Source organism: Artibeus jamaicensis, unplaced genomic scaffold, assembly GCF_021234435.1.
Source record: "Artibeus jamaicensis isolate MK-2021 breed Jamaican fruit bat unplaced genomic scaffold, CSHL_Jam_final scaffold_1689, whole genome shotgun sequence".
In the NCBI taxonomy this organism is placed as follows: Eukaryota; Metazoa; Chordata; class Mammalia; order Chiroptera; family Phyllostomidae; genus Artibeus; species Artibeus jamaicensis.
In genome coordinates, this window is record NW_026522029.1 from 14,974,308 (window position 1) to 14,999,158 (window position 24,851).

The 24,851-nt window shown below is 57.7% G+C and overlaps 1 protein-coding gene across 4 annotated transcripts in view; it reads right to left on the reverse strand.

Moving 5' to 3' along the window:
* The window catches only part of RIPOR2 (RHO family interacting cell polarization regulator 2), a 112,531-nt gene extending 88,836 nt beyond the window's left edge, over positions 1-23,695 (reverse strand). The window contains exon 1 of one of the 4 annotated variants that reach the window (XM_037152936.2): positions 23,422-23,695. In XM_037152936.2, coding sequence (XP_037008831.2) covers positions 23,422-23,497 — 76 coding nt within the window. In that variant the 5' untranslated portion in view covers positions 23,498-23,695. The remainder of the gene's footprint in view (positions 1-23,421) is intronic. The other 3 variants (XM_053655872.1, XM_037152937.2, XM_053655875.1) reach the window with 3 other exon arrangements.
* Positions 23,696-24,851: the final 1,156 nt, after the last annotated feature.

The following is a 24,851-nucleotide window of genomic DNA, read 5'->3' on the forward strand; positions in this document are numbered from 1 at the left end:
GGGCCTTCTTCCTGTGCCTCGGTCTTTTTGTAAACAGACCAGTCCTGTTGGGTTACAGGCTCCGCCTACTCCGGTGTGACCGCATTTTAACGTAACCACCTCTATGGTAACCCAATTTCCAGGTATGGTCACACTCTGAGCTGCTAGGGGTTAAGACTTCAATGTATCTTTTTAGGGGGACACGATTCGTTCCATCACAGGTGGCCTTGGAGTTCACTGAATTCGTACACAGTTCTGATCCATCCCAGAGGTTTCTCAGGGCTGCCCAGGACGGCCCCGGGAGGACCCGCTCAGGAACGTGGGGTGGACTGCCCCGGTGGACCGCTAGGCTGTCTCCCTGACAGGGGCTTCACTTCCCGTAGACCATGGGGGTGAAGACGCTCAGGCCCAGAGGGTGGAGACAGGTAGAGGTCCCACCTGGAGGAGGACACACAGAGCTCGTGTCCTTGTCACTCACTCGGCCTCATCGGTGGAGGATGAGCAACTTGCTGGTTGGTGGATTGGAAAGACAGGTCTGAGCAGCTCCGACCAGCCCCTCCTCCCCACTTCGGGTGTGTTCTCTGTTCTGCATGCCCCAAACTGTCCTGGGCGATGCTCCCTGGGGGTGGCCGGCCGATGTCCAGCGCTGCTGTGGCTGCGGGCTGACTCTGCCTAATTCTGGGGGGACGGGCTTGGCCCTCCCTTGGCCACCAGGACTGAGCCACACACTGCAGCCTGGCCTTTTCCCGCGTTGGAAAGGTGCAGGGAGACTCTGACTTTTCGGCCGACTCTCCTCGTCTGAGTCTCAATGGGTCCATGTTCAGGGAGGGCAGAAAAAGAGGAAGCCTCCCCAGGTGGCCTTGAACCTCCAGGAAAGGGTGCAGGTAACTCATTTCAGGTGCTCCCTCCACTCTGTCAGGACCAGAGGTGGAGCACGCACCCACACGCAGACGCACACCTGCACACAGGGACACGCCCGCACAGGGAGGCACCCGCCCACGGGCGTGTGATGGGCTGAGGGCCACCCACCTCCAGCGCCCAGCCCTGCTCTCCCCACAGTCAGGAGGGAGGGGCAGAAGCACAAGAAGGGGCGGTGGGACAATGAGGGGGACAGGGAGGGGACGTCACCCACATCTAGCTCCTACTGTGCGCATGTATCCACTGGCCAGCACTTAGGGAGCCATAGGCAGCAGTAGCAGGCTTCCCGCTTTTATCCGTTTGCGGGACAGCGTTCGGAAAAGGGCACCTTGTACTAAAACGGAAGATTGTAGATTGCCGTGTGTAAAAAGAGATGTAAATCTTGTGGTCACCTCAGTTCTGTGAAAGTGTCGTAATCGAGAGGGGGTGCTCATCTGCTAATCTTCGAGAAGGACGTTAGAAAGTCGGCAGCCCAGGCTGAGTCTTGCCCGCGTGGGCTTGGGCATCGTTGGGGGCCTTGTCCTGCCTCCCACAGATGGACAAGGCTTAAAGTCACTTGGTCCAGTGAGGATGGTGGACTCTCACAAACAGTCTGCAGATCAATGAACTTTTTAAAGTGTTGTACTGTACGATACAACACCACTGTACAACAGCACACGAATCTATAGATAATGAGTTTTTATGGGGCAAACACCACTGTGCCCCCAGCTCGGGCTGCAAGTCCCCCAGGCCCCCTCCATGCGCCCATCCCTTCCCCGATGTAAATGACATCACTCGGCAGACACACTCTGGACCCACCGGTCCTCTGTCTTGTGGGGTCTCCAACCCTGGGGGTCGGCGGGAGTCTGATCATCACACAGGAGCGACCTGAGTGCCTTGACCCTGTTCAAAGTCAACGAACGGCGGCAGAAAACGGAGCGGTGCCTCCCGTGGAGAAACAGAACGAAACCGCGTGAGAAGCAGGGAAGGGAGCGTGCATCTCGCTCCTTCCCGCCCGGGCAGCCCCCCCCCGCTTCCTTCTCTCTGGCTCCAGAGGAGGGACCGTGGCTGTGGGGCGCTCTTTGCTTTGCCTGTGACACTCGGGAACGCAAGCCAGGACCCCAAGGCGTCCGCAGCACATTGACCAGGTGAGTGGGCACGGTCACGTGCTCCGCAGGACCTGAGCTAATGCAACCGGCAAAGCTCCTGGTATAATAATAATAATACAACAGAGGGATCGTGTAACCCACTGAGCGGATTCCTTCTGGGACTGAAACATTCAGGGGGGCAGTTTCTTGAGGACAGGAGCATTTTTTAATACCAGCTACTGAAGTACGTCACCTCCGGGAGGTCACGGACCGGCGTGGGGTTTCATTGAGTGTCGCCATCCTTGTCAATCCTGAGGTTACAGGATCTCAGAGCCCCAGGCCCGAGCGTTTGGTTGAGCGCCGCCGTGTTTTGAGCGTCCGAAGCAGACAGCTGGGATGCCACGTGACGGGGCCCTGCCGCGCGCGGAAATTACACCTTTGAGGAGGATGAAATTGGGCCTGATTGAGTTAATCACTGTAATCACTGGCATTGTGCAGAAACGCAGCCGGGAGGGTTTTGTGCCAACAATTATGCGTGGCTAAGTCACATGACGGGGAGGCCGCCTGCGCTTCTGTCGGGAGGGGCAGGAGGGTGGGGAGCAAGCGGGGTCCGGCGAGCGCATGCCCCTCGGCCACGAAGAGCCAAGGTCAAGTCACGGGCTTCCTTACATCACCAGGCGGTACCTGGACTTGGCCATGGCAAGGATTCCGTGTCTGATCAGATACATATGCCATTGTCCTCGGAGGGGATTATGGGGCTCAGGGCTCACGGCAGGAACTCCGGGGCATTATCGCATTTTATCAAGCCCCTTGGGGGCCTGGGGAGCTGTGGGGGGGGCACCTCCAGACCAGCACCTTCCCTGGGACCCTCAACACCCAGAGGGGCTGCTGGGGGCGAGTGCCTCCCTCCCTCCTGTGTCTGCAGATGGACTCAAGTGGCGCTCAAATGGAGGGGCATCGCCCCACTGGGGAGTGGCACAAAATTAGGGGGGGCTCGTCCCTCTTTGGGGGAGGCTTTGAGGAAAGAGCCGGAGCTGTTCCCACCCCTGTGGAGTCCCAGGGCCCCGGCCGGGTGGCTGCTTGGTTTCCGGGAGTTCTGGGCGTGAGAGGGGGGCTCTGTGCGGGGGGTGCATGAGCGGGCGAGGGAGCAGGAGGGTGTGGGGGAGTTTGGGCTCAGACATCGCCCAGGAATAAAGGACAGAGGCATCGTGTCCCCTGGGACCGCACGCAGAACCGCCGCAGCAGACAGAAGGCGGACTTCGAGACCATCTGCCACACCCGCTGCAGCGGCCGCTGAGGACCGGGGTGGAACCCACGCCCCAGGTGTGTGTCCTGACCGGGACGACGCTCCAACCAACAGAGCCGCACCGGCCAGGGCCTCTCTGGGGTGGAAACACACGACTTTTGTAGCTGGTGGAAGCCTCCCGTTCTGCTCTGCTGGGGAAGGGAAAGGTCGGCTCCGAGGACCTCCTCCCCATGGTGTGGGGGCCCGGAGCCAGCGCAACGGCCATCTGTCATCCACGTGACTAGTTTTCACTTGAAAAATGACAAGCTGCCCTGGCTGGTGTGGGTCAGTGGATTGAGCGCCAGCCTGCAAACTGAAAGACTGTGGGTTCGATTCCCAGTCAGGGCACGTGCCGGGGCTGTGGGCCAGGTTCCCAGTAGGGGGCGTACAGCAATTGTTGCTCTTTTTCTCACACATCAATGTTTCCTTTCCTCTCCTTCTCCCTCCTTCCCCCCTCTCTAAAAGTAAATAAAAAATGAAATCTTTAAAAAAAGGAAGAACAAGAAAAGAAAAATTACAAGCCTATTTGAATACCAGCAGCAAGATTTTGAAGAACATGGAGATTAAAAGCGCAGGTTTTAAAACGGACAGGTCTAGGTTCAAACCTCCTCTTCTTATTCCTCTTCTGGTGCCTCGAGTCCCCGGTCTCCCAGCCACACTTTCCTCTGCACGGTGCGCACGGAAATGCAACCCCCCGGAAACGGAGGAAGTCGTGTCTCACACGTGGGTTGAAACTCACTGCTTGGCAGTAGACATTGTTCCGGCCTCTGAGTGGCTAGTGTCCCTGGTTTTGACCACCAGGCATCGCACTGGGGGTGGGACGGCGGGAGGGAGAGGAAGGGTCTAGGAGGAGCCACGTCCCCGGGTGAGCCCCCTGTGCCAGGATGCACTGGAGGAGCCCAGACAGCCCTGGGCCTTGAAGATTTAACGCCGTCCACGCTTCTCTGCTGTTCCGTGGCCCAGCACTGCTGGTCCCAGAGCTGCAGAGACGATGCCGGGAAACTCGGGAGACACCCAGTATCCCTCCGAATGGCTCCCTCGTCCACTTCGCCCGGTCCTGGAGCCTGGGAAGGACATGGAGCGCTTTCTCCTCTTTCCATCGGCGCGGCGCCTTCCACGTGTTGTCACAGTGAGCAGATGGGGACACGGCGGTGCCCTAAACAGGATCCCAACACCACTGTGTTTTACAAAGACATGCAGTTTTAGAGAAATGGATTTTAAAAGTAGAGTCGCGTGCTTCTCCAAGGGAAGCCCACGGTCACGGCGAGGCTGCGGTTCTCCCTTCTTTTCCTTGTGTTGTGACGGCCACAGCTGCCACCGCGGTCTGCGAATCAGGGAAGCGGTTGGCCCTCACACCTGCAAGGTGAAGGGAGAATGAGGAGCGGCGGGCGCCCGAAACTCCAAAACTCTCCGCCTGTCGAGGTACAGGTGTGCGTGGGCTCAAGGCAGGGCGTCAGGAAGTCACAGCACGGGGCACGGACACCTCGCTGGTTCCTCCAGCCACGTCCCCACCCTCAGCAGGGCAGATGTGTCCGTCACTCTGGAGCCGGGCTCTGGGGATTGAGGGGGCTGTCGGGTAGAGCAGAGACGCAGAGGGGGCCAGAGGGGACGGGGCGGTAGGCATGGGGGGCAGGCACGTGTCCTTGCTCTGGTTCCCCGAATCAGCACCTCCATTCATTGTCCCTGGTGTCTCTCAACGCCGCTGCTTCCCTTCTCTGGGGTCACCTCCCCGCCTCTGTGCGAGACACAGCAGGAGTGGGTTTTGAACACTCGGGATTCTCGTCTCCTGGCACCTGCCTCTGTAGGCTCCCGTGTTTGGACAAAGGGCGGAGCACTTGGATGGAAGCCGGGGGGGTTACACAGCATTTCATCTGTGCGAAAGGTTTTCCGAGGCTGCTCTCTGAGTCCTCGGCATCCACGTGCCTCAGGGGCAGGGAGGAAGGTCTCATCGGTCCACTCGTTTTCCCAGATTTCCCCTCCCCATGGAGCCCCTCTGGATTCTCCAACGATAACAGTCAACAGAAGTTCTTGCTCACCCCGCAGGCTCCCCTCTGAAGCAGAAGGAGTTCTGGCTTCGGGAAAGAAGGGGATAAGGTCACAGGAGACAACTCAGGACACAGGATACGAGGAGGGTCTTCTTTCGTCCGGCCCCGGGCTGAGCAGGCTCCGGGGGCAGAACTGTCTTGGGAATCCACCAAGGAGACCCCTCCAGCAGCCCAGCCTGCGCCCTGGGTTTTATTTTTGTGGGTACCCCCCCCCCCAGGGACTCCGGAGCCACACTGCCTGGGGTGGGGCCTGGCCCCGCCTTCCCTGCTCTCCAACCACACGCCCTTGAGCAAGGCGCCCACCTCTGTGCCACAGTTTTGCCTGCTGAAAAACACCGGTCCCAGGAGCCCCGCCTCACAGGGTCGCTGAGAGGGTTCGGTGAGGCAACGACACCTGTAACAATGAGACTTATAACAGTCTCGGCAGGTGCTCTGGCACCCAGCATCGAATGCTAATTATTATTCTCTGAGCCCCAGGTCGAGGAGGGAGGAAGGGCTCGCCAGCCCCTGGTGTGGCAGAAGCAGAGTGTGGCAGAATTTGCCCCCGGCATGGCCCCTGGGGTACGAGGAACAGACTGCTGGGTGGGAAGGGACCGGGACCCACAGGATTTGCCGGAGCTGCCTGCTTTCAAGGCTAATAGTGTCTGCGCCATGGCCGACTTCTCAAACATCTTTTCTTTCTCTCTTGAGAAAATAACAAGAAACGAACGAATTTGTGGCAAAAGTCCATGCAATGCCAAAGGACAGGAAATGAAAGCCAAAAGTGCTCCTTAACAAAACCCACATCCCCAGCACCGTTAACGACCACCGACTTGGTTCACCGAGAAGGTTGTGGGTTCTCCCCGGACGCGCGTCCTCCGAGCGCGGCGCTCTGTTCACGAAGGATGGTTACGCAGCCGCGGGCGTGACTAACGCTGCCGGTGTGAGCGGCACTGACTCTGTGAGGGGTGTTTGGGTTCCGTCTCTAAGTGACTCAGCTCGTTTTGTTACTACGGCCCCAGGCACGTTCATCCTCCATGTTCTGCATTTTGCTGATCCTCTGTTTCTGAGGCTCAGTGCGGACTCATCACACACTCAGGCAGTGGGCATTTATTTTGCAGAAAGAAAAGAATTCTTAGCGCCTGCATTTCCTTAGCTGTGAAAGGAGAACACTTGATCTCCGTGCCTCGTGCCCCGGGGCGACTTCCCAAGAATTAGGCCGCTTGGCGGAGGCCCGGTCGCCCTGCGTGATGTGGACGAAGAGCCGAGTCAGTGTGTCCGGTGGCCATCCCGGGGTCCGAGAGGTGGTGCATATCATCATTCGGAACTAGTTAGAATATCGCACGCTTACTCACAACTTTCTAGTCTATAAAACTTGAATGATTTTATAGTAGTTCCTGCGTCATGCAGAGAGCAGACTGGGGCTGCCGGAGGGGAGGGCGTGGGGGGCTGGGTGACAGGTGAAGGGCGTGGGCAGCTCTGGTGGGTGGCTACAGAACAGTCACCAGGGTGTCTTGTGCAGCACAGGGTGTCGGGTCGACGATGGTGTGATGACCGCGGGCTGGGGGCACCTGAGTCACCAGTGGACACCTTTGTGAGGTGCGCAAATGTCTAGCCACTGGGCTGTGCGCCTGAAACTGTGTAACATTGTTTGTCAGCCGTGACTGGAAAAGATCAAAGTGTCCACCCACAGAGCTCCTGGGAGGACACCCTTGACCTGTGTCTGGCCCCCGGTAAGTGCTCAGTGGAAAAGAAGCTTCAGTTATTGCTGGCGTTTGCATGAACTCATCCACGACCTAGGAAATGAAACCAGACCCAAGGTCTCGGCCCTGAGACCGCTCTGCAGAAACAGAGGAGAGAGGGCGTGGTGGTCAGTACCCCCCGCACCCTGAACTTGGCCCTGCTGTCCTGTGCACTGGGAATGTTCCAGTCTGCGAGAGGCTTTCTGCGAAGTCCCAGGATTCTGGCCGATCAGGAGCCGAGGCTGGGGGGGGCGCAGGGACAGCTGTGCCGTGTGGCGGTGCTCATGTCCCTCTGGTGCAGCGAGTCCCAGGCCTCAGCGGGGGAGCGGAGGTCAGGACAGGTGTGCAGGGGGCTGTCAGGTGGGTCCCAGGGGAAGGAGGCTCCCGAGGCGGCGGCTGACGGGTGGTGTCGTGTGGGAGACACCCGGATGCAAAAGAAGCCTCGAGTCTCTTCCCGGGACGTCATGGATGGAGAGGTTCCGGACCAGGTCGGAGGCTCAGACTGGCAGCTTGGTCCAATCACAGAAGTCACAGATGCAAAGGGACCCCCCAGTGGAGACCATCACTGTGCTGTGACCAGGTCGCCCCGGCCGCAGGCCCAGGCGGTGTGAAGCTCGAGTGAGCAGTGTCCATGCATCAGAAGCACCAATCTGCCCACACGCTGACCCGTCCCTGGGTCCCACGGCCCTTGTCCTTTGGTGGCGAGTGTGGCTTCGACCTTACGGGGTGAATCAGAAGTCCCCCCAGGGTGGCCCATGTCCTCACTGCCATAGCCTGGACCGAAATGAAGACTCTGTCCCCCATACTGAAAATGCTGATGAACCCAACACATCCCCAACTGAGCTGTCTCCTCACCAGCAGAGGACGTCAGTCACAGCAGCGACAGAGCCTTCTTGCGCCCGATTCCCAATCAGCTCGTGAGACCAACTCCCCACGTGTCTGTGACGTGTGCTGAGGGCCCCCCCCCGCCCGCATGGGCCCTCCTAGGATTCACGCAGCACTGATATGTTGCTCTCTTGTTTACCTGTCCATCGGCAAAGCGTCCCCAAATAACCAGCATCTCAAGTTTTTCTTTGAAAGGGGAACAAGGAATCAGTCTCATCCCAGTGAAAAAAATAACTTAGCCGTGAACAGAGTTGGAAACACAGCCCCTTCTCGGGGCGGCTGAAGGACCCATTCAGCTTCTGATGGATGCGACGGGTGTTTCCCACGGGGTTTAAAAAACCACATCTCTCTGGACATGTTATTTTTTTCACCAACTGAGAAATGTGCCACAACGGAGTTCTTCTTCCCTGGGGGTCTTTTCTTCATGGCCACAGAACCCTGGGTCCTTTACACGAGCGACGTCTTTCTCTGACCATGGGGACTCCCTAACTTGGCGGTATGGGCTGCACATTCATGTCCGCCAAGTTCAAGGCTGGGGCCACCAGGACGATGGTGGAAGGAGGCGGGACCTTGGGCAGGGGCCGAGGGTGTGAGGATGAACCCTGAGTGGAGCTGGTGGCCTGGGGCCCCCAGACCCCCCCATGCCCTTTTCCATGTGAGGATGCAAGCAGACGCCCCCCCATGGCTGGGGAAGGGGGCTTCACCGGACACCAAATCTGCCTCGTCTGCCTCTTGGGTTCTGGCCTCCAGAACCAGCAGAACCCGTTTTTGCTGCTCACCAGCCGCCCGGTCTGCAGTGGAGCAATGCTGTTCATTGATGCTTCTCACTATCAAAAATATTTCCCGAGGATGAACGCAAGAGAACATTCGGAAAATGAACAAAAGGAAACAAGTTAATTCCACGCCCAGCACAGAACCGCCGCCAGTTTCATCCGGTCCCTTCCAGATTCTGAGGACGTTGACCCCTCACTTGAAAATATTTCTGTTAAACAAACAAGAGCTAATTCTAGGAAAACGAGACTATCCCAGAAAATGATACAGGAAAAGCAATTAGAATAACCTCTAATCCCTCCACCCAGAGAGAGTTAACATCTAGAAATCCAGATTTTTCTTCCTTCATATACTAATATATATTTATTTTTTATAACTTAAAAAAAGATTTTATTTGTTTATTTTTAGAGAGAGGGGAAGGGAAGGAGAAAGAGAGGGAGAGAAACATCAGTGTGTGGTTGCCTCTCACCCTCCCCAACCAGGGACCTGGCCTGCAACCCAGGCATGTGCCCTGACTGGGAATTGAACTGGCGACCCTTTGGTTTGCAGGCTGGCGCTCAATCCACTGAGCCACACCAGCCAGGGCATCAATATATGCTTTAAATGAACTATTTCTCAAAGCTCTTACACCTCTGTAGTGCCTTCACTCACTCATTTGCTCATTAGTTTGCTCAACAAGCGTTTATTGAGCACCTACTGCACCGTGGCCAGCAGTGTGCGGAGGTTAGAGCAGTGGGCGGGCGCAGTAGCCCCTCCTGGTTCCCGAGACCCTCACAGCACAAAGACGGAGTCAGACCTTAAAGCCATAATCACTAACTTTTCCTGGAGGAACAAGTTGCATTTGTCTGTTGACCTTGAAGTTTCCTCCCCCTTTCAAACCTCTCCCACTCTCTCGCCCCACAGATCCCCACCACCCTGTGCTCTCTGCTCCTCAGCCGGACATCACCTCGATCCCAGGGAAGGTGCCCCGGGTCCTGTCCCTTCCTGTGCCCGTCGCCCGGGTCCTGCCTGGGCCGGAGAGTCACCAGCGTGGAGGGGGCCGCTGAGCAGCCTCCCAGGGGCCTGGTAAGACCTGCAGGAGCGCAGGGAGGGGAGGCATTGGGAACAGAGTCCGTGCGTCTGTGCGAGAGGCTGGCGGAGCAGAGGGGACGCCCACTTGTCTTTTCTGGCTGCTGGGGGGGGGGGGGGAACAAACAAGTCTCGCCTTGGCTGAAAACCCCAGGGAACTTCCTGGGGGGCCCTGGGCGGGAGACAGGGGGTCTCGTTCCAGGTTCTGAGGGTGCTTCGCTCAACCAAAGTCTGGGTGGGGTTCCCTACGGCCGAGGGCCTAGGCAGGTATCGCGTTCCCTTCACGCGGGCTCCTCCTCTGCTTCGGCTGTGGAGGGGTGGACTTTTTTTATGTGGGCGTGGAGCTGCGTGCGGACACTTGACTTGCTGGCTAGTCAAGGACCACCCACGGTCCCCAGACTACCACTGAGGAACCGCTGCTGCAGGGGAGGGGGGGAGAGAAGAGAAAAGCAGTCGGACCCCCAGGACGGACGCCCCTCCGCTCTGAGCGCAGCCTCACCTCCCCTGGCGAAGCTGTGACACCTCCCGAGAGGCGAGGGCCCTCCTGGAGCGAGGTGTTGGTGAAAATACGCCAAAATAGCGTCCCGCCTGCCTCGCAGCTGCCTTCTGTGTTTACACCGTGTTTTTCTCTCCTCTTGCTTTAAAAAAAGGTCATTAAATTAGAAAGTCCTTCCAAAAAGGAAGTTCTGACTTCCGATTGGCTAATCCTTAGGTCGTCTTCTCTGAACACGAGATGATTCTTTTCCAGGTTCTTCGGTGGTGGTCCGAGGACAGTGGGTGGTCCCTGACTTGGAGCAGGCAGGCCTCTGCAGCTCCCAGCTGCCTTGGGGGGGGGGCAGGGGTGGGGACCGTGGGCACCTGCCCTGCCTGGAGCGGCAGCCACTTCCATCCAGGGCCCTGTCACCGTGGGGTCCCAGCAGCTAGAAATCCAGATGTTTCAAAAATATGTCAGTAACCAAATCGTTAAAAAAGCTTAACTCACTCACTTGTGTGGGCCAAACACGGCGTTGGCGGGCTGAGTTCAGCCACGGAGCACAAGTCTGTGACCGAAGCGGCAGGCGGCCTGCACTGGCTGCTCCGTACAGTGAAGGTCAGCCATTCAAGTCGGAAAGGGCGTGGGAGGTGCCACTCGCCGCCCGTCTGGTCTGCCTCCCGCTCCGTGTTCAATTCTTCCCCGGCAGGTGGTCGCCCTGCTTCAAGGAAGGCAGCAACTCCAGCCAGACGCTTGTGGCTTCTTTACTGGTTTCTTATTTTCAGAGAGTCCTGGGGTGACGGTTCAGGAAGGAGCTGGAGGTCAGGGGTTGAGGGGAGCAGGCCTGAGACCTGGGGCTGGAAGAGGCTTCAATGTCGATTTTTTGTTGTTGTTGATTCTCTGCTATGACTCACCGTAGTATTTTTAAAACCAAAGTTCATTGAACTGTATCAGCATGTTTGGGGCTCAGGTTCTCCAGAATTCACAGAGGGAAATTGAACTGTATTCTTTAAAAAAAAAAGATTTTATTTATTTACTTTTAGAGAGAGGGGAAGGGAAGGAGAAAGAGAGGGGGAGAAACATCGAGATATCGGTTGGTTGCCTCTCACACACCCTCAACCAGGAGCCTGGCCCTGCACCCAGGCCGGTGCCCTGACCAGGAACCGAACCGGCAACCTTTCAGTTCACAGGCTGGTGCCCAATCCACTGAGCCACTCCAGCCACGACGGGAGACAGAACTTTAGATCTCAGAAGTGCTGCTGTCTGACCCCCGCATTTCACAGATGACAGAACCAAGATCCACGCGGTTCCACCTGCTGGATGAAGGGCACTTTGGGCGTCTGTGGCTGAGTCCTACTGTCCGTAGTGTTTCCTTCCAAGGGTCCCCTTGCTGCTCATGAGTGGGTTCCCAGTGAAACGACCATCACCTTCAGATTTCCTGTAGCCCGTTGTACCGGACTCTCCCCAGCACTCACTTTCTGAGATAAATGAAGATGAAAACAACAGCCGCAGCCAAAGCTGGTACCCACGGACTTTCTGAGCGCCTCCCGTGGAGTAGGATGATAAGCAACAGAAGCCCCTACACGGAGAGCCCGCTAGGCAGCGCGACCCCGCTGGACGGCAAGAACCGCAGACACTCCCCGCACCAGACAACTCCCCTGGTGCCCGTCTTCCAAACACTGCCCTTTCCAGAGCTGCCGAGTGTTGCGGTAACCGATCTGGGTTTCTCCCTCTCCCCCCGAAGGAGAGTTGGCAGAGAGCAGAAGGGCGAGGAAGAGGAATGACGGGCTCCGTGAGCCCCGCCTTCAGTCAATCCAGCCCTGAGTTGTTGCGGATTGCAGCCTGGCACGCGATCCTCGGAGCCGAGTTCTCCGGAGCACGGGGACCGGGGCAGACGGGGGCCGGGGCAGACAGGGACCGGCCGAGTGTGGACAGGGGCCTGCGGGGCTGCCCTGTGGGTGCAGCGCCTACGTGCACACGTGACAAGCTGCATAGGATTGGGGACAGGCGGTAACGGGACACGTACGAGACAGAGGGAGAGTGTGAGTCAGGCCCCCGTGCACGACAGCCTCAGTCCCGGAGTCCCGGAGACGATTTCTGCCTCCATTCTCGGCCCTTCTCTTCAGGGGGACGCGGTGGCCCCGAAGCACTGAACTGACCACGTGGAAGGGGACGACGTCAGTGGGGACCGCAGCGCCTCTGAGCCGTGTCGTTCCCGAGAACCCCACGCCGAACCCCGCCCGTCTCTCCAAACACGCTCAGGAACCTGTCGAACCTTTTGTGCCGTAATCATAATTGTCTGGCGGATTCTGACAGGCGCCTCTTCAAGGGCACATTTGTGTTGTTGAGAGGCCCTGGCAACGGTTGCTGGGTCGTCATGGCAACAGACACCCGGTGGCACATCAGCTTCTGCAACGAGGGCAAAGTCACAAAACCTCCCCCACAGGGCGGGAAGGAAGAGCTCGGGGGGCTCTCGCGATTCACACATCTGGACCCCGAGCAAAATTCGGGGGCTCCTCCCTACACTCTGCCGAGCTCCGGGCGGCACAGCCAGTCACGTGCACCGAATTCCTGTTTCCTTGTGAGCCCCCGCTGACGGACTGAGGGACGCCACACGGTGTCGTAGTGACTGTCGTGCCCATCTCTCCCGGGAATCCATTTCTCTGGTTTTCCGTGGAGGTTCTGAGGGGCATTCCTACGTCCCGGAGGGGACCTGGGACTGGAGGAGGCTTCATCACGGTTTGGAAGCCTTCTCCTGGAACGCAGTCCCAAAAGTAAATGACAAGCAGCTACCTGCAGTGGCCCTCGCTGAGGCACCGGGCGCCCGCGGTGCAGCAGAAGGAAGTCGGCCCATGATGCCGAGCCACTTACACTGAGTGGACGCTGGGTCCTGGCAGGTGCCCCTGAGCCAGGAAGAGCCAGGGGGAGGGTGGGCGTGTCCCCTCCATTAGCCCTGCAGGTTCCTTTCCCGTGACATTCGTTGTGACATCGAGTGCCCCACAGTGTCGCTGAACTGCCACTAGAACACCTCCGAGGAAGGGGCAGGGGGGACGGGAAAGCGACCGCCGAGGGACGGAGCGGTCCCGGGTCTGGAGCACGCCGGGCCCAGAGGTGGCCCGGGCGTCCCCAGCAGCTCGGAGGGGCTCCCTGTGTGATCGCGATGCAGTTCCCTCCCTGGTCCTCACTGTCTTCCTTCCCGCAGCTGTGAATGCTCAGCAAATCAGCTTTGATCTTAAAATATGGAACTGCCTCCTTTCAGTCCACTTTCCTGCCTTTTAAAAAGGTCCTCACCCGAGGACATGTTTAGTGATTTGAGAGAGAGGAAGGGGAAGAGAGAGAGAAACATTGATCGGTTGTCTCCCATATGTGCCCAGACCGGGGGTTGAACCTGCAACCTTTTGGTCTCTGTGATGATGCTCCAACCCACCGAGCCACCTGTCTTCTGCTTTCTTATCTTGTCCTTTTTTTTAGTGGGTTTTTTTTTTTTTTTTAGATTTCATTTATTTATCTTTAGAGGAGAAGGGAAGGAGAGAAGGAGAGAAACATCAGCGTATGGTTGCCTCTTGTGTGTCCCCTGCCGGGAACTGGCCTGAAACCCAGGCATGTGCCCCGACTGGGAATCGAACCTCGATCCTCTGGTTCCCAGCCCCAACCAGGGCTCTTTATCTTGTCCTTTAAAAAATATTTGCAAATTCCAATTTTTTAAAAAATTAAACAATTACAAAAAAAAGAATTAAGGGCCCTGGCTGGTGTTGCTCAGTGGCTTGAGCGCAGGCCTGCGAACCAGAGGATCACGGTTTTATTCCCAGTCGGGGCACATGCCTGGGTTGCAGGCCAGTTCCCAGCAGGGGACTCATGAGAGGCAACCACACATGGATATTTCTCTCCTTCTCTCCTTCCCTTCCTCTCTAAAGATAAATAAATAAAATATTTTAAAAATTAAACAATTACAATTATAATAAACGATTCCAGGGGGATGAAAACAGCTAAGGGTGAAGATCCCTGTACCTCTTCTTGGGGGTTTGTCCCCGGGTCTTGCCCTTAGACACAGGAGATGGACAGGCTGCAGGGGAAAAGAGCGCAGGAAACAGCCGGCAGACCCTGGGGGGCGCGTGGGGGCCGGGCAGTGTTAGAGAAAATGGCCGGTGCCTTTCCGAGCAAAAGCTCTTGTTTGCCACAGTCGCCCTCGCCCCTCATGCCTCCCCCAGGCCGCCCTCCCGCTGCTTTTCTACCGCAGGCTCTGCTCCGGGTTGTTGCCCGCTCACACGTGGCCCGATGCTCTGCAGCGGCCCTTCTCCACGGTGCGCATCCGCTTGCACCCTCTCTCCCACCCTGGGCTCCAGGCCCACCCCCACCCCGCCCACTGGCCTCCCCTGGCCGTGCCCAGTCCCCAGTCCTGTGCCCTCCTTCAGCTCTTGCTTGTTCTCTGATGGGGTCCTGGCGCTGAGTCGTAACCAAGCAGTACGCCCTGGAGGCTGTGGCCTGCTGCTCTGGTGTCCTCGTCCAGGACAGTGGAGTCAGCTGACCCAGGCCAGCTGGGCGGCGACCCCCCCCCCATTGGAACTGACAGTGAGAAGGCCTGGCCGCTGCAGCCCCAGCCCCACGGTAAAGCATTCAGTGCACCTCCTGACGGGTTGGCTTTCGGGTTCTTGGGAGAACAGCTAAAACGCGCATCTCGGACCTGGCTGCAGTGCGGGTCAGCGGGTGGGGCGCCCTCCCGCAAAGGGGAGGGTCGCCGGTTGGATTCCTGTGCCTGCGTTGGGGGTTCGGTCCCGGTCAGAACCAATAGATGCTTCTTTCTTGCATTGATATTTCTCACCCCCACCCCCTGCAAAAAATAGATAAATTAAATTCTTTAGAAAACAGAACAGAACCTCCACACGTTTCTGCCCAAACCCGTGAGTGACAGGCTTGTCTCCAAGCCGGACGAGCTGGCACACGGAGGCAGCTGGAAGCCGTGGGATTGATTTAAGAATTTGGTACAGATACCATTTCGTGTGCCTGCCGTAACAACACGCCAGGAACTTGGCGGTTTAAACGACGCCGATTTAGTCTGGAGGCGGAGCCACGGGTGGGGAAATGAAAAATAAGACATCTTCCTGGACAGAGAGACAGCAACGGTGGGAAGGACTTGGGTTGGCGAGATGTGAAGTCAGAGGCAGGTCGCCCCCCTCTGCCAACCGCCCCCCCCCAGTCTGTGCCCACCCACTGAGCACCCAGCATGAGCCAGACAGGGAGAAATCAAGTCACACTTGTCCCCAGGAACCCCCCCCATCTAGTAGGGAAAAAATGTAAGTTCATTACTGTTCTGTATGAAATAAGGTGGTTAAATAGACATGAATCCCGGGAAAAATCCCCAGAGTGAGGGGGAGCTACATGAATGCCTTCAGAACAACAGCTGACCTGTATAGTGACAAGGGCCCACAGCCGCGCTTAGCTTTGACCCTGAAAGTTGAAAACTGTTACACAAAATCACTTCACAAGGAGCTGCGCTTTCACAGAGCAACAATATCAGTGGACAAGGTGTTACAGAGTTGCTTCTTCCTCCTAGGTCTGGGGGAGCTGTTTGACGTTGGGTTAAAACACTGTCTTATGGCGCCACCTGCTGGTAACTACCCAAAGTGCTAGAGTAGGACCTGGACAGCTCTGGAAGCCTCCTCACCAATGATTTCCACCAGTGCAGCAAAACAGAAAATCAGAAACATAGCGTTTGACTACAGCTAATGCAGTGAAGCCCAGAATGACCTGCCGCAAAAAAAAAGAGTCTGTACGTGATATTCGTTGGGTAATATTGGATTTCTATTATAGAACAATGGAAATTCTTTAACAATGGACCTTATTGTTATTGTTTCCCCGATTTCTAGAGAAAAGCAGGGATTCTTCCGCATACAAATTCCCTCCATCAATTGCACTGAATCTGTACGTTGCTTTGGGCGGTGTGGACATTCCTTTTTATACCATTGTAAATGGGATTTTTTTCCTAACTTCTTTCTGCTGGTTCATGACTAGCACATAGAAATGCAGCAGATTGTTGTCTGTCGGTTTTGTATCCTGCAACGTCCCAGCATCTCAGCCAGCAAGTCCTATCTATCTGCTGAAGACCTGTCCCGTAGATTTTCCACACACACGGTGCTGCTTAACTGGCCCCCGGTTCCTTGTGTTTCCCGTCCACTGGTAGCAGGATCAAGAATCCTGGGCAGGGTTCGGGTCGGACTGGCCACTCAGAGGTGCTGCTGTCTAGTTCCTGGTCACCACGCCCGAGGCACAGGCGTCTGGGGGGCCCACCTCAGTTATGTGACCGTCGAAGGGTGGGTTGGGGGGTGTCCCGTGCACCCCTGCATTGTGAAGTCCCCGATAACTCCTCAGTGAGAGTTGGACATTTATTGGTGATCATCGTCCTTATCCATTATCTCGTGGGGACTGTAACTGCGAACCCCATGCATCTGATCAGTCGTTCTGCAGGGTTGTCGTTGGGACTCCCCCCAGGGACTATTAGTTAGCTTTAGGGAGTTCGCACAGAGGAGAAGGGACCAGCAGGTGGTTTGTCTCTTTTACAAAGTTTAGAATAGTACGTTGGCGTCCTAGCCACCTCCAGAGGTGGTAACCGATGTTTTGTTTGGGTCTCGTTAGGAATCCACAGATTGTTCTGGATTTGCTGTGTTTCAACAGAGAGCAGGCATCTTTCCTTTCGAAGCCCAGACTGCCGTACCTTTCACCAGGGCGTACATTTGTAACATAAATGCCTGAGAATGTAGCAAAGCGGTTAAGGGGTGAGGCGCCCTCCTTCACTCTCAGACGGATCATTACTACTTTCAAGGAGGGTAGTTTGTCAAGATGTCCCAGAAGCTTTAAAAGTATTTGTAGCCTGGTGTCCAACTTAAAGAGGCCTTTTCTATGAAGGTAGTAAGGGATGTGAATGATAATTGTACAAAGATATTAATTCTAGCAAACAATTACAAAGGGATGTCTGCAGGCTTCAGCACATTTTCATGATGGACTAGTATAGGTGCCAAGTGTTTGAAGAATTTTTACTACCAGGAGGCCTTTCAAGAATGACAGGAACAGATAAAGAAGCTCATCCTGCTCCCTGCCCCTAACCCCCAGCGACAGTCTTGCTTTAAAAGAAGAGTGAGAGATCTTTTGAATATAAATGAAATCTCTGAGCACAAAATTTCTTTCTTTAAAAACTCTTTTAAAATGTAACTGATTAAAATGAAAACTAGTGATTATTATGAATAGTTAGCACGAATAGCCCTGACCGGGGTGTCTCAGTTGGGCCACATGTGAAATGGCACCGGTTCAATTCCGGGTGAGGGCACAGGCCTGGGTTGTGCGTTCTGTCCCCAGTCAGGGTGCGTATGAGAAGCAACCAATCAATATTTCTCTCTCTCGTCAGTGATTCTCTTTCTCTCTTTCTCCCTCCCTTCCCCTTTCTCTGAAAATAAATAAATAAAATCTTACAAAGTTGCAGGATACAAAAGCAATATACAACAATCTGTTGCATTTTTATATGCTAGTCATGAACCAGCAGAAAGAAATTAAGGAAAAAAATCCCATTTACAGTCGTATAAAAAGGAATTAAATACGTGGGAATGAATTTAACCAGGAGATAAAACACCCGCATTTGGAAAACTAATAAAACACTGAAGAAAGAAATGGAAGAAGATACGAATAAATGGAAAGACATCCTGTGCTCATGGATGGAAAGACTTAACATCGTTAACAGGTCGTACCACCCAAAGCAACGTACAGATTCAGTGCGATCCCTATCAAAATCCCAAGGGCAGTTTTTACAGAACTGGAATCCTAAAATGTATATGAAACCACAAAAGACCTTGATTAGCCAAAGCAACCCTGAGAAATCAGAACAGAGAGGGAAATACCACACTTCCGGACTTCAGACAATATCACAAAGCTATAGTAACCAAAACAGCATGGTCCCGACATAAAATCAGACATACAGATCAGTGGAACAGAACAGAGAGCCCCGAAATAAGCCCACTTATATGTGGTCAGTTGATTTATGACAAGGAGCCAAGCAAGCACAATGGGGAAGATAATTTATTCATGAAATAGTTTCTTGGGAAAACCGGGGAGCCACATGCAGAAGAGTGAAACTGCAGGATTACCTCACACCATACGCAAGTCGAAATGGGTTAAAGACTTGAACGTAGGCCCTGGAACCAGAAAACTCCTGGGAGGAAACATGGTGCCTTTGGCTGCTAGTACGGGTTCCTTAGACCTTTCCATAGGCACGCGTTTTCCTCGTGCATGAAGCCGAGGCCGGTGCATTATCTGAGGTGTCACTAATTCAAAATCATGATGCGCCCGAATCCACGAGGCCAGAGATTTTCAGCAGTGGGCTGCCGGCCTCTTCGGTCGGGGCACCGGCCTCTCCCCCTTAGACGGTCAAATGAAAAATGACAGCAGCCAACGCAACAGTAGCTTTGCAGTGTGAACGAATCTCAACCACACCTATATTTTTTGTCAGGTTCACAAATAGCGTATATTTTTGGAAACGAGTTTGCTGTGACATGAGAAGGGAAGGGCTTTGCCGTGCGAGGCTGAGACCAGAGGGATGGGCGTGGGCCCCCCACACTGACCAGATTCCCGCGCACGTTACCTGGGCTGACGCTCATGCCATGGGTGGGGGACGGGTGTGTTTGGTGCGTACACGAGCTTAGTCAGGCGGACAAGCTGTTGGCTCTTGATATTGTGGAGGAAGAAATGGACGCGCAGAGGTGAGCGTATTTCTAGACCGTTTCCACCCCTGAGACCCTGCTTCCCCCACAAGTTAGTGCGCTCACTTCATGCTGCTGAGCAAATGGGCTCTTTTGGTAACTTTCTGCGTCCCACCAGTTCTCCTGACAGACTTCTGGGCCCTGCAGCTCTGTCTGTGACCAACCAGCCCGACAACTGGACGCTTTGAGACCGGACCCCGAGCTCCCAGTGCGCCCACCCCTCCTGCTTCCATCCCCTTCCTTCCCGTCAGCTGCATTTGGGTGTCTCCTCCTGCCCTGCCCTCCCCCGCCTCCCGTGTCCGACCTCGTCCCGGCTGGAGCCGGCTGACATATCTGTCCCGATCAACCTGCACACAAAGAGGGCAGTTTCCCAACCAACAAACCCTGAATTATTCAGAGTCGCGCCCTTTCTCGAGTTTCATCCCTGTTTCCCGGACAGCGGGAGCCAGGGCCGGCGTTTGGCAAGGACACTCGGACCCATCATTCAGGCCAAGGGTCAGGCCGGTCAGCTGTTCTTCTGAATGACGGGGAAATAGGCAATGCTGCGTTCGAAGGTGTATAAGTAGTTCTTCTGTCCGTGTGAGTACCGGGGTCCCCAAGGCAAACCACGGCCGAATGCCGAGTGCAGGTCACACGGGAGGCCCTGGGGCGGCCGCCTGCCATCTGGGCTGAGGCTGTGCGGAGACCAGCCTGGCCGGTGGCTAGTCTGAGCCTGGACGATCTTTGACCCCTGGATCACGGAGAATGTCCTAACAAGCTTCTTTCTTTGTTCTTTATGCGCCCCCGTGCTTGCCTCCTGCTGAATCTTTAGGCTTTAAAGGAAACCAATACCAAGAGAGGATTTGAGGTGGAGGTCAGACAGAGAGGCCCAGCCCGAGACGGCGACCGTAGCCCAAGGAAGCTGACGTTCGGGGGCTAGTCTGTGCCCTCGGGACCAGATCCAGAGGTGTCCAGCTGGGACTCCCAGCCCCGGGGCAGGGGCTCTGGCCTCGGGGGTCCAGGTCACCCGGCCATCTGGCTTCCCCAGGCCGGAGCCCAATCCCAGGGGGAGGGGCCTGGGGAAAGGAGAGTCACCCACACGGAGGGGAACAGGTCTGCCGGGCAGAAAGCCGATAGGGAGCCACAGGGCTCTGTAAGCTGACGCTGGGCCCGCCAGCGGAGCCATCTGCAGAGTGGTGGCCCGGCGTGGAGGGCGGCAGCTGGGAAGGACCCTGCACACCCCTCCGGGGCCCGGGGCCCTCCAGCCCTCGGCATCTGCACTCAGATAAGACTCGCAGACCTTCCTGTGGTCCAGGGTGCCCTCCAAGGCCACTGGGTCCTTAGCTCCTTGTTCTAATGGCCAGTCTGGCTGGCCACTCACAGGAGGGCCCTTCAGAGCCTCGCCCACGCACCCAGCTGCAGGTCTGTGCCGCCCGAATCAGGGGAACAGTCATGAGCAGATCGAGGTGGCCACAGGGAGTCTCTGGGATGGCAGCGTCCCCGATCTCAAACGGGCATTGGCGTTGTCACTGTGGATATTTCAGGGACAGAGAAGCGTCCTTCACCCCTCTGGACTGGGGCCCACAGAGAATGTCATCCTGCTGCCTCCCCCGGCAAAGCTCCACCTGGAAGTGGGGTTCCATTTGGGCCACGGCACCTGGACACACTGGTGCAGAGAACAGCCTGGGACTCCACTGTGGGGGGGCACTTGGCCCAGCTCCCCAAGGGCAGGGCGCGCCCAGGGCCAGGGCTGGCTGGCAGGCACGAGCTGGGGCAAGGTCAAGGGCTGAGAGGGGGCTGTCTTCTCCAGCCTGGCATGGCCCCAGCCCCAAAGCACAGTGGTGGCCATGGTCAGCCCTTTATGTGGTCCCAAATGTCACTGCTGCCACATCTAATCTCCCAGACGTCAGGAGGTACCACCGCCATGTGCCAGGCATCATGCTGGGTGTTCTTCCGCTTGTGTGTCTTCCAACCCCCAACGACACCGTGAGGCCGGTACAGTGACCCTTACAGTGAGCACGCTGGGCCGAGGCTGTGGACACTCAGGGAGGGGACACCCACAGGCCAGCAGGTGAGGCCTCGCAGAGGCCTTGAAGCCAGGTCTCCGTGTTAGGAAAGCCCACGGCCCTTCTGGACTTTCTGGCCTCTCGCTCCCCAACTTTGGCAGCCAAAGGGCTCGAGGGTCCCGGGCGCCCTTTTACTCAGGCCCCCACCACGACCCACCCGACTCTACAGCATAGAAAGCGTTCAGAAGGTCCAGTCCCCTCCTGCCCTGGCCCCGTCTCTGCCCCTCGTCCCTGGGGCAGGTCTCCGTCCTGCAGCCGCGGTTCTGCCCACAGCCCTGGGGCTCCGGACACCCTGAGTCTCGGACCGCGGTCCAGGCCGACACCCTCACTGCAGCGGCGGAGCCCTGAGCAGCAGACACGGCTGATTCTCGCGGCTGCCACCCCGAGGAGACCTCGCGACGAGCCACGCGAGTCTGTTAAAGGCACGAGTGTGAGACGGGTTGGGGAGCCATAGGAACCAGATTCAGGTTTGGGGCTGGGGCGGCCCCAACGGATGAGCAAGCGCCGCCTGCCTGCGGGGCTCAGGACAGGCCGGCCTCCGGGGTGGGGGTTGGCTGGTGACATGGGCACAGACGGGTGGCCACGCGTGCCTCCCACTGCCATTCGGGCCCCTCTGTGCAGCTGAGGGAAAGGGTGACTTCCTCCTTTTTCTCAGGGACGGCGTAACCCCCAGGGGCAGGGGTGCCGGGGTTCCCGAGTCGGGGACGCAGACCTGTGAGAAGCCTCGGAGGGAGGGGGTGGGAACAGGTGCCAGAGGCAGGTTTCTGCCGCCACAAAACCGCGTCCAAGCCAGTGTTCGCAGCCGCCGGTCCTGTCCCCTCCGTCCTCGGTGCCTTCACTCCCGCCCACGGCCTCGGCCCTCTGCCATCGGCACACGCACAGGTGCCCACGTGTGGGGACAGTCACCCCAAAACCACGGTGCCGGTCATGCTACAGTTCCAGACGCTGAAGCGGGAGGTGTGGCCACCTGGGGGGAGGGTCCGAGCTACCTCCTGCTCGGACGGTCCTGCCAAAGAGGCCAGGACCAGCCTGCCCCGCACCAGACTTGGACTAACACGTCCGGACACATCATCCATGAGTCAGAAAGCCCATCACAGGGCCCTGCTGTTAGCTGCCCAACTTCAGTAAAACTTCTCTGACCACCCAGGCCTCCCTGCAGCCCCGAGTGCCGGCTCTTTGAGCGCAGGCGACTCGCCGTTGGGAGGCAGCCCCGCAGCCGGGGCCTCACACAGAGTCTCTGAGGACGAGGGAGGAGGCGTCCCGGGGCTGGAACCCGGGCAGGCTCGGCCGGCGGCCACAGGTGACTCCCGGCGTCCCCAGCTCTGCTCAGGAAGGCCGTGCTGGGGGCGGTTCTGCTGCATTTGGGGTCCGCCCGGCCCAGCGTGGCCTCCTGAGCCCGACGGGGACAGTGGCTGTCACTCTCGGTCCTGCCTCTCATCCGTCTAATTCAACCGCTTGCACCAGGGCGGCTCAACAGCCAAGGGTGAGCCGACAGCCAGCTCGGCTGCGGTGACCCCGGGTGGCAGGCCTCTAGCGAGACCTTCTGCATCAGAGCGTGCGACTGGTCCTCGCAGTTCTGCAAATAGAAGGTGTCCCTGCCGACATAGACACGCGAGAGCTTCCACTTAGAAACTAGCATTGTTTTCTTTTCTTGAACAGCTATGAAAACTGACACCCAGTCGGACCCTTTCCCCTTAGAACGAGGTAGTGACAGGGGGTGGCGGGTGCCCTCCTGTGGCGGGACAAGGCTGTCCCCTCACCGCCATCTCCTCACCGCCGTCTCTGCCAGTCCCTGTCGCCTCCCAGACCACCGCGGCCAAGGCTCAGCTGTAATTTCTCACTGTGGCTTCCTGTTTTCTCATCACGGTGGTAAGAAGTGAGCTGTTCCCACGGCTCTGACAACGGCCCCTCCACGCACGTCCCTGGTGGCCCGGCCCCACTCAGGGCTCGGAGTTGCCGACACCTGAGATCAACCGACCTTCCCGACCACAGGCCCACACAGCCTCCGCTCGTGGGTGCGGAACAGGGCGGGCACACGCTTTTCCCCCACTGTCCCTGTACACTCAGGGGACCCCCCGTGAGAGTTGGATGTGTCACAACGCACAATGCTGGGTCCTTTCAGGGGGATGTGAGCGCCTGCCCACAGAGCCTCCCCTGTTCCAGGGACACTACTGACACCTGCGGCTCAGATGTCACCTCCCCGTCACAGCACATGTCCAGCTCACCCGACCCCTCCACGGGCGTCCCCACGGCCGGACGGGGGAGGAGGAAGAGAGGCCCCCGCCGCTGCCCCTGTAGCTCAGTGTATTCAGTTACCTCGGTAGGAGCCGCAGGGGGGGCCCGTGGGGGGGGGCAGGACAGGAGGGCGTGACGGCCACGCTGTGGGGGTGCCGTGTGGACGGGCACGGCCGCCCGGACACTCACGATTCAGCTGCCGCCTCCGGATCCTGTCCCTCCATGGCCGGCTCCGGATCCAATGCAGCCGCGACCGCAGCACCATGGCCCGGGGCGCCTACGGCCTTCTCATGGCAGGTGAGCGCGCCGCAGCCCCGGGAAGCCACCCGGTGCACCGGGTCGCACCCAGCACGGAGCCCTCCTCTATTTCCTCATGGCTGAGGCTTCCGCCGACTTCTTTTATCTCGTGACCCTCCTCCGCCTTCCTTCCCCGGGCTCCCCCGGTGGCGACGGCAGCTGCGAGCGGGCCGCTCCGGGGCCATGTTTTATGCATGAGGACGACGGGCGGTAATTTATCCCGTGTCCGCCCCACGTCACAGGAGCCGCAGCGCGGAGGCCGGGGGAGGGCAGGTGCGGCTGCTGCTGCTGCAGGGGCCTGAAACGGGAGCCCTCTGCGTGTTGGGGGTGCAGACGGCTGGGCAGCCCCCCTGATTTCCCGCCAGGTCCGGCCCCGGGACTGCACGTGGCCTGGGCGCCGCCGGTCCGTGTTTGCGGAGTGAACGAATGGCTCCGCGCAGGGCCCCCTGCTCAGGTCACCCGTCCCGCAGCCCACGCTTGCTCTCCGTCCACCATTGACGCTTCGCTGTCCCAGGTGGCTACCTGCCCAGACCCGATTTGTCAGAGCTCTTGTTTGGGCGCTGGCTTGTTTTAACGTCCAAACGGCCGGTGAGCTTCCTGGTGGCAGGGGCTGTGTGTGTGTTCCTCCCCCGTCAGGTACAGGTGCGCACGGGACACGAGTGCATCCCGGAGCGGCTGGGACGCGTTAGTCTGCTTCTCCAAGTCTCCATCAGCCCCTCCTCACGCCACCCCAAGCACATACGTGGTCTGACCAGCCCCTGCCGCCGCCTTTGAGAACACGGGCCCCAGCGTGCCGCGCCCTGCTGCGGGTGGCTGTCTGGAAGCCCCTCGTTCCCACGCCCTGGAGCTGTGTCCCGGAGGGCACGTTCCACCTGCCCTTGGCCCGTGGGTCCATATGCTTTCCCTCGGCCACGTCAGGTCACTGCAGGACGGAGCCGTTATTGATCAGGGCTGAGGAACCGTCCTGCCACGAGGCTGCAGCCGGGGAAAGTGCCACTCAAGTGACTACATTTAGCCCAAGATAATCCATAACCTTGCTGACACAGAAAGCACTGTCATCTGTCATTCGTGTCTCTGGTGCCACGGGCAGGAAAGGGGACGGGGAAATGGCTGTGAGACGGGAGGGTCATAATCACAGGCGCGGCCTCCCTCCTTCCCCTGGTCCATCTGTCCACCTGCCTCCAGCCAGCAGCTGGTCCAGTGCACTCCAGCCCTGAGGGTTACCCCTCAGATCTTCCCTCCAGCTCTCCTACTGGCACTGGCCTGGCCCAGCTGCCATCGCCTGTCACCTGAGTGGCCACCGTTGAGCGCCCAGCTGTCCT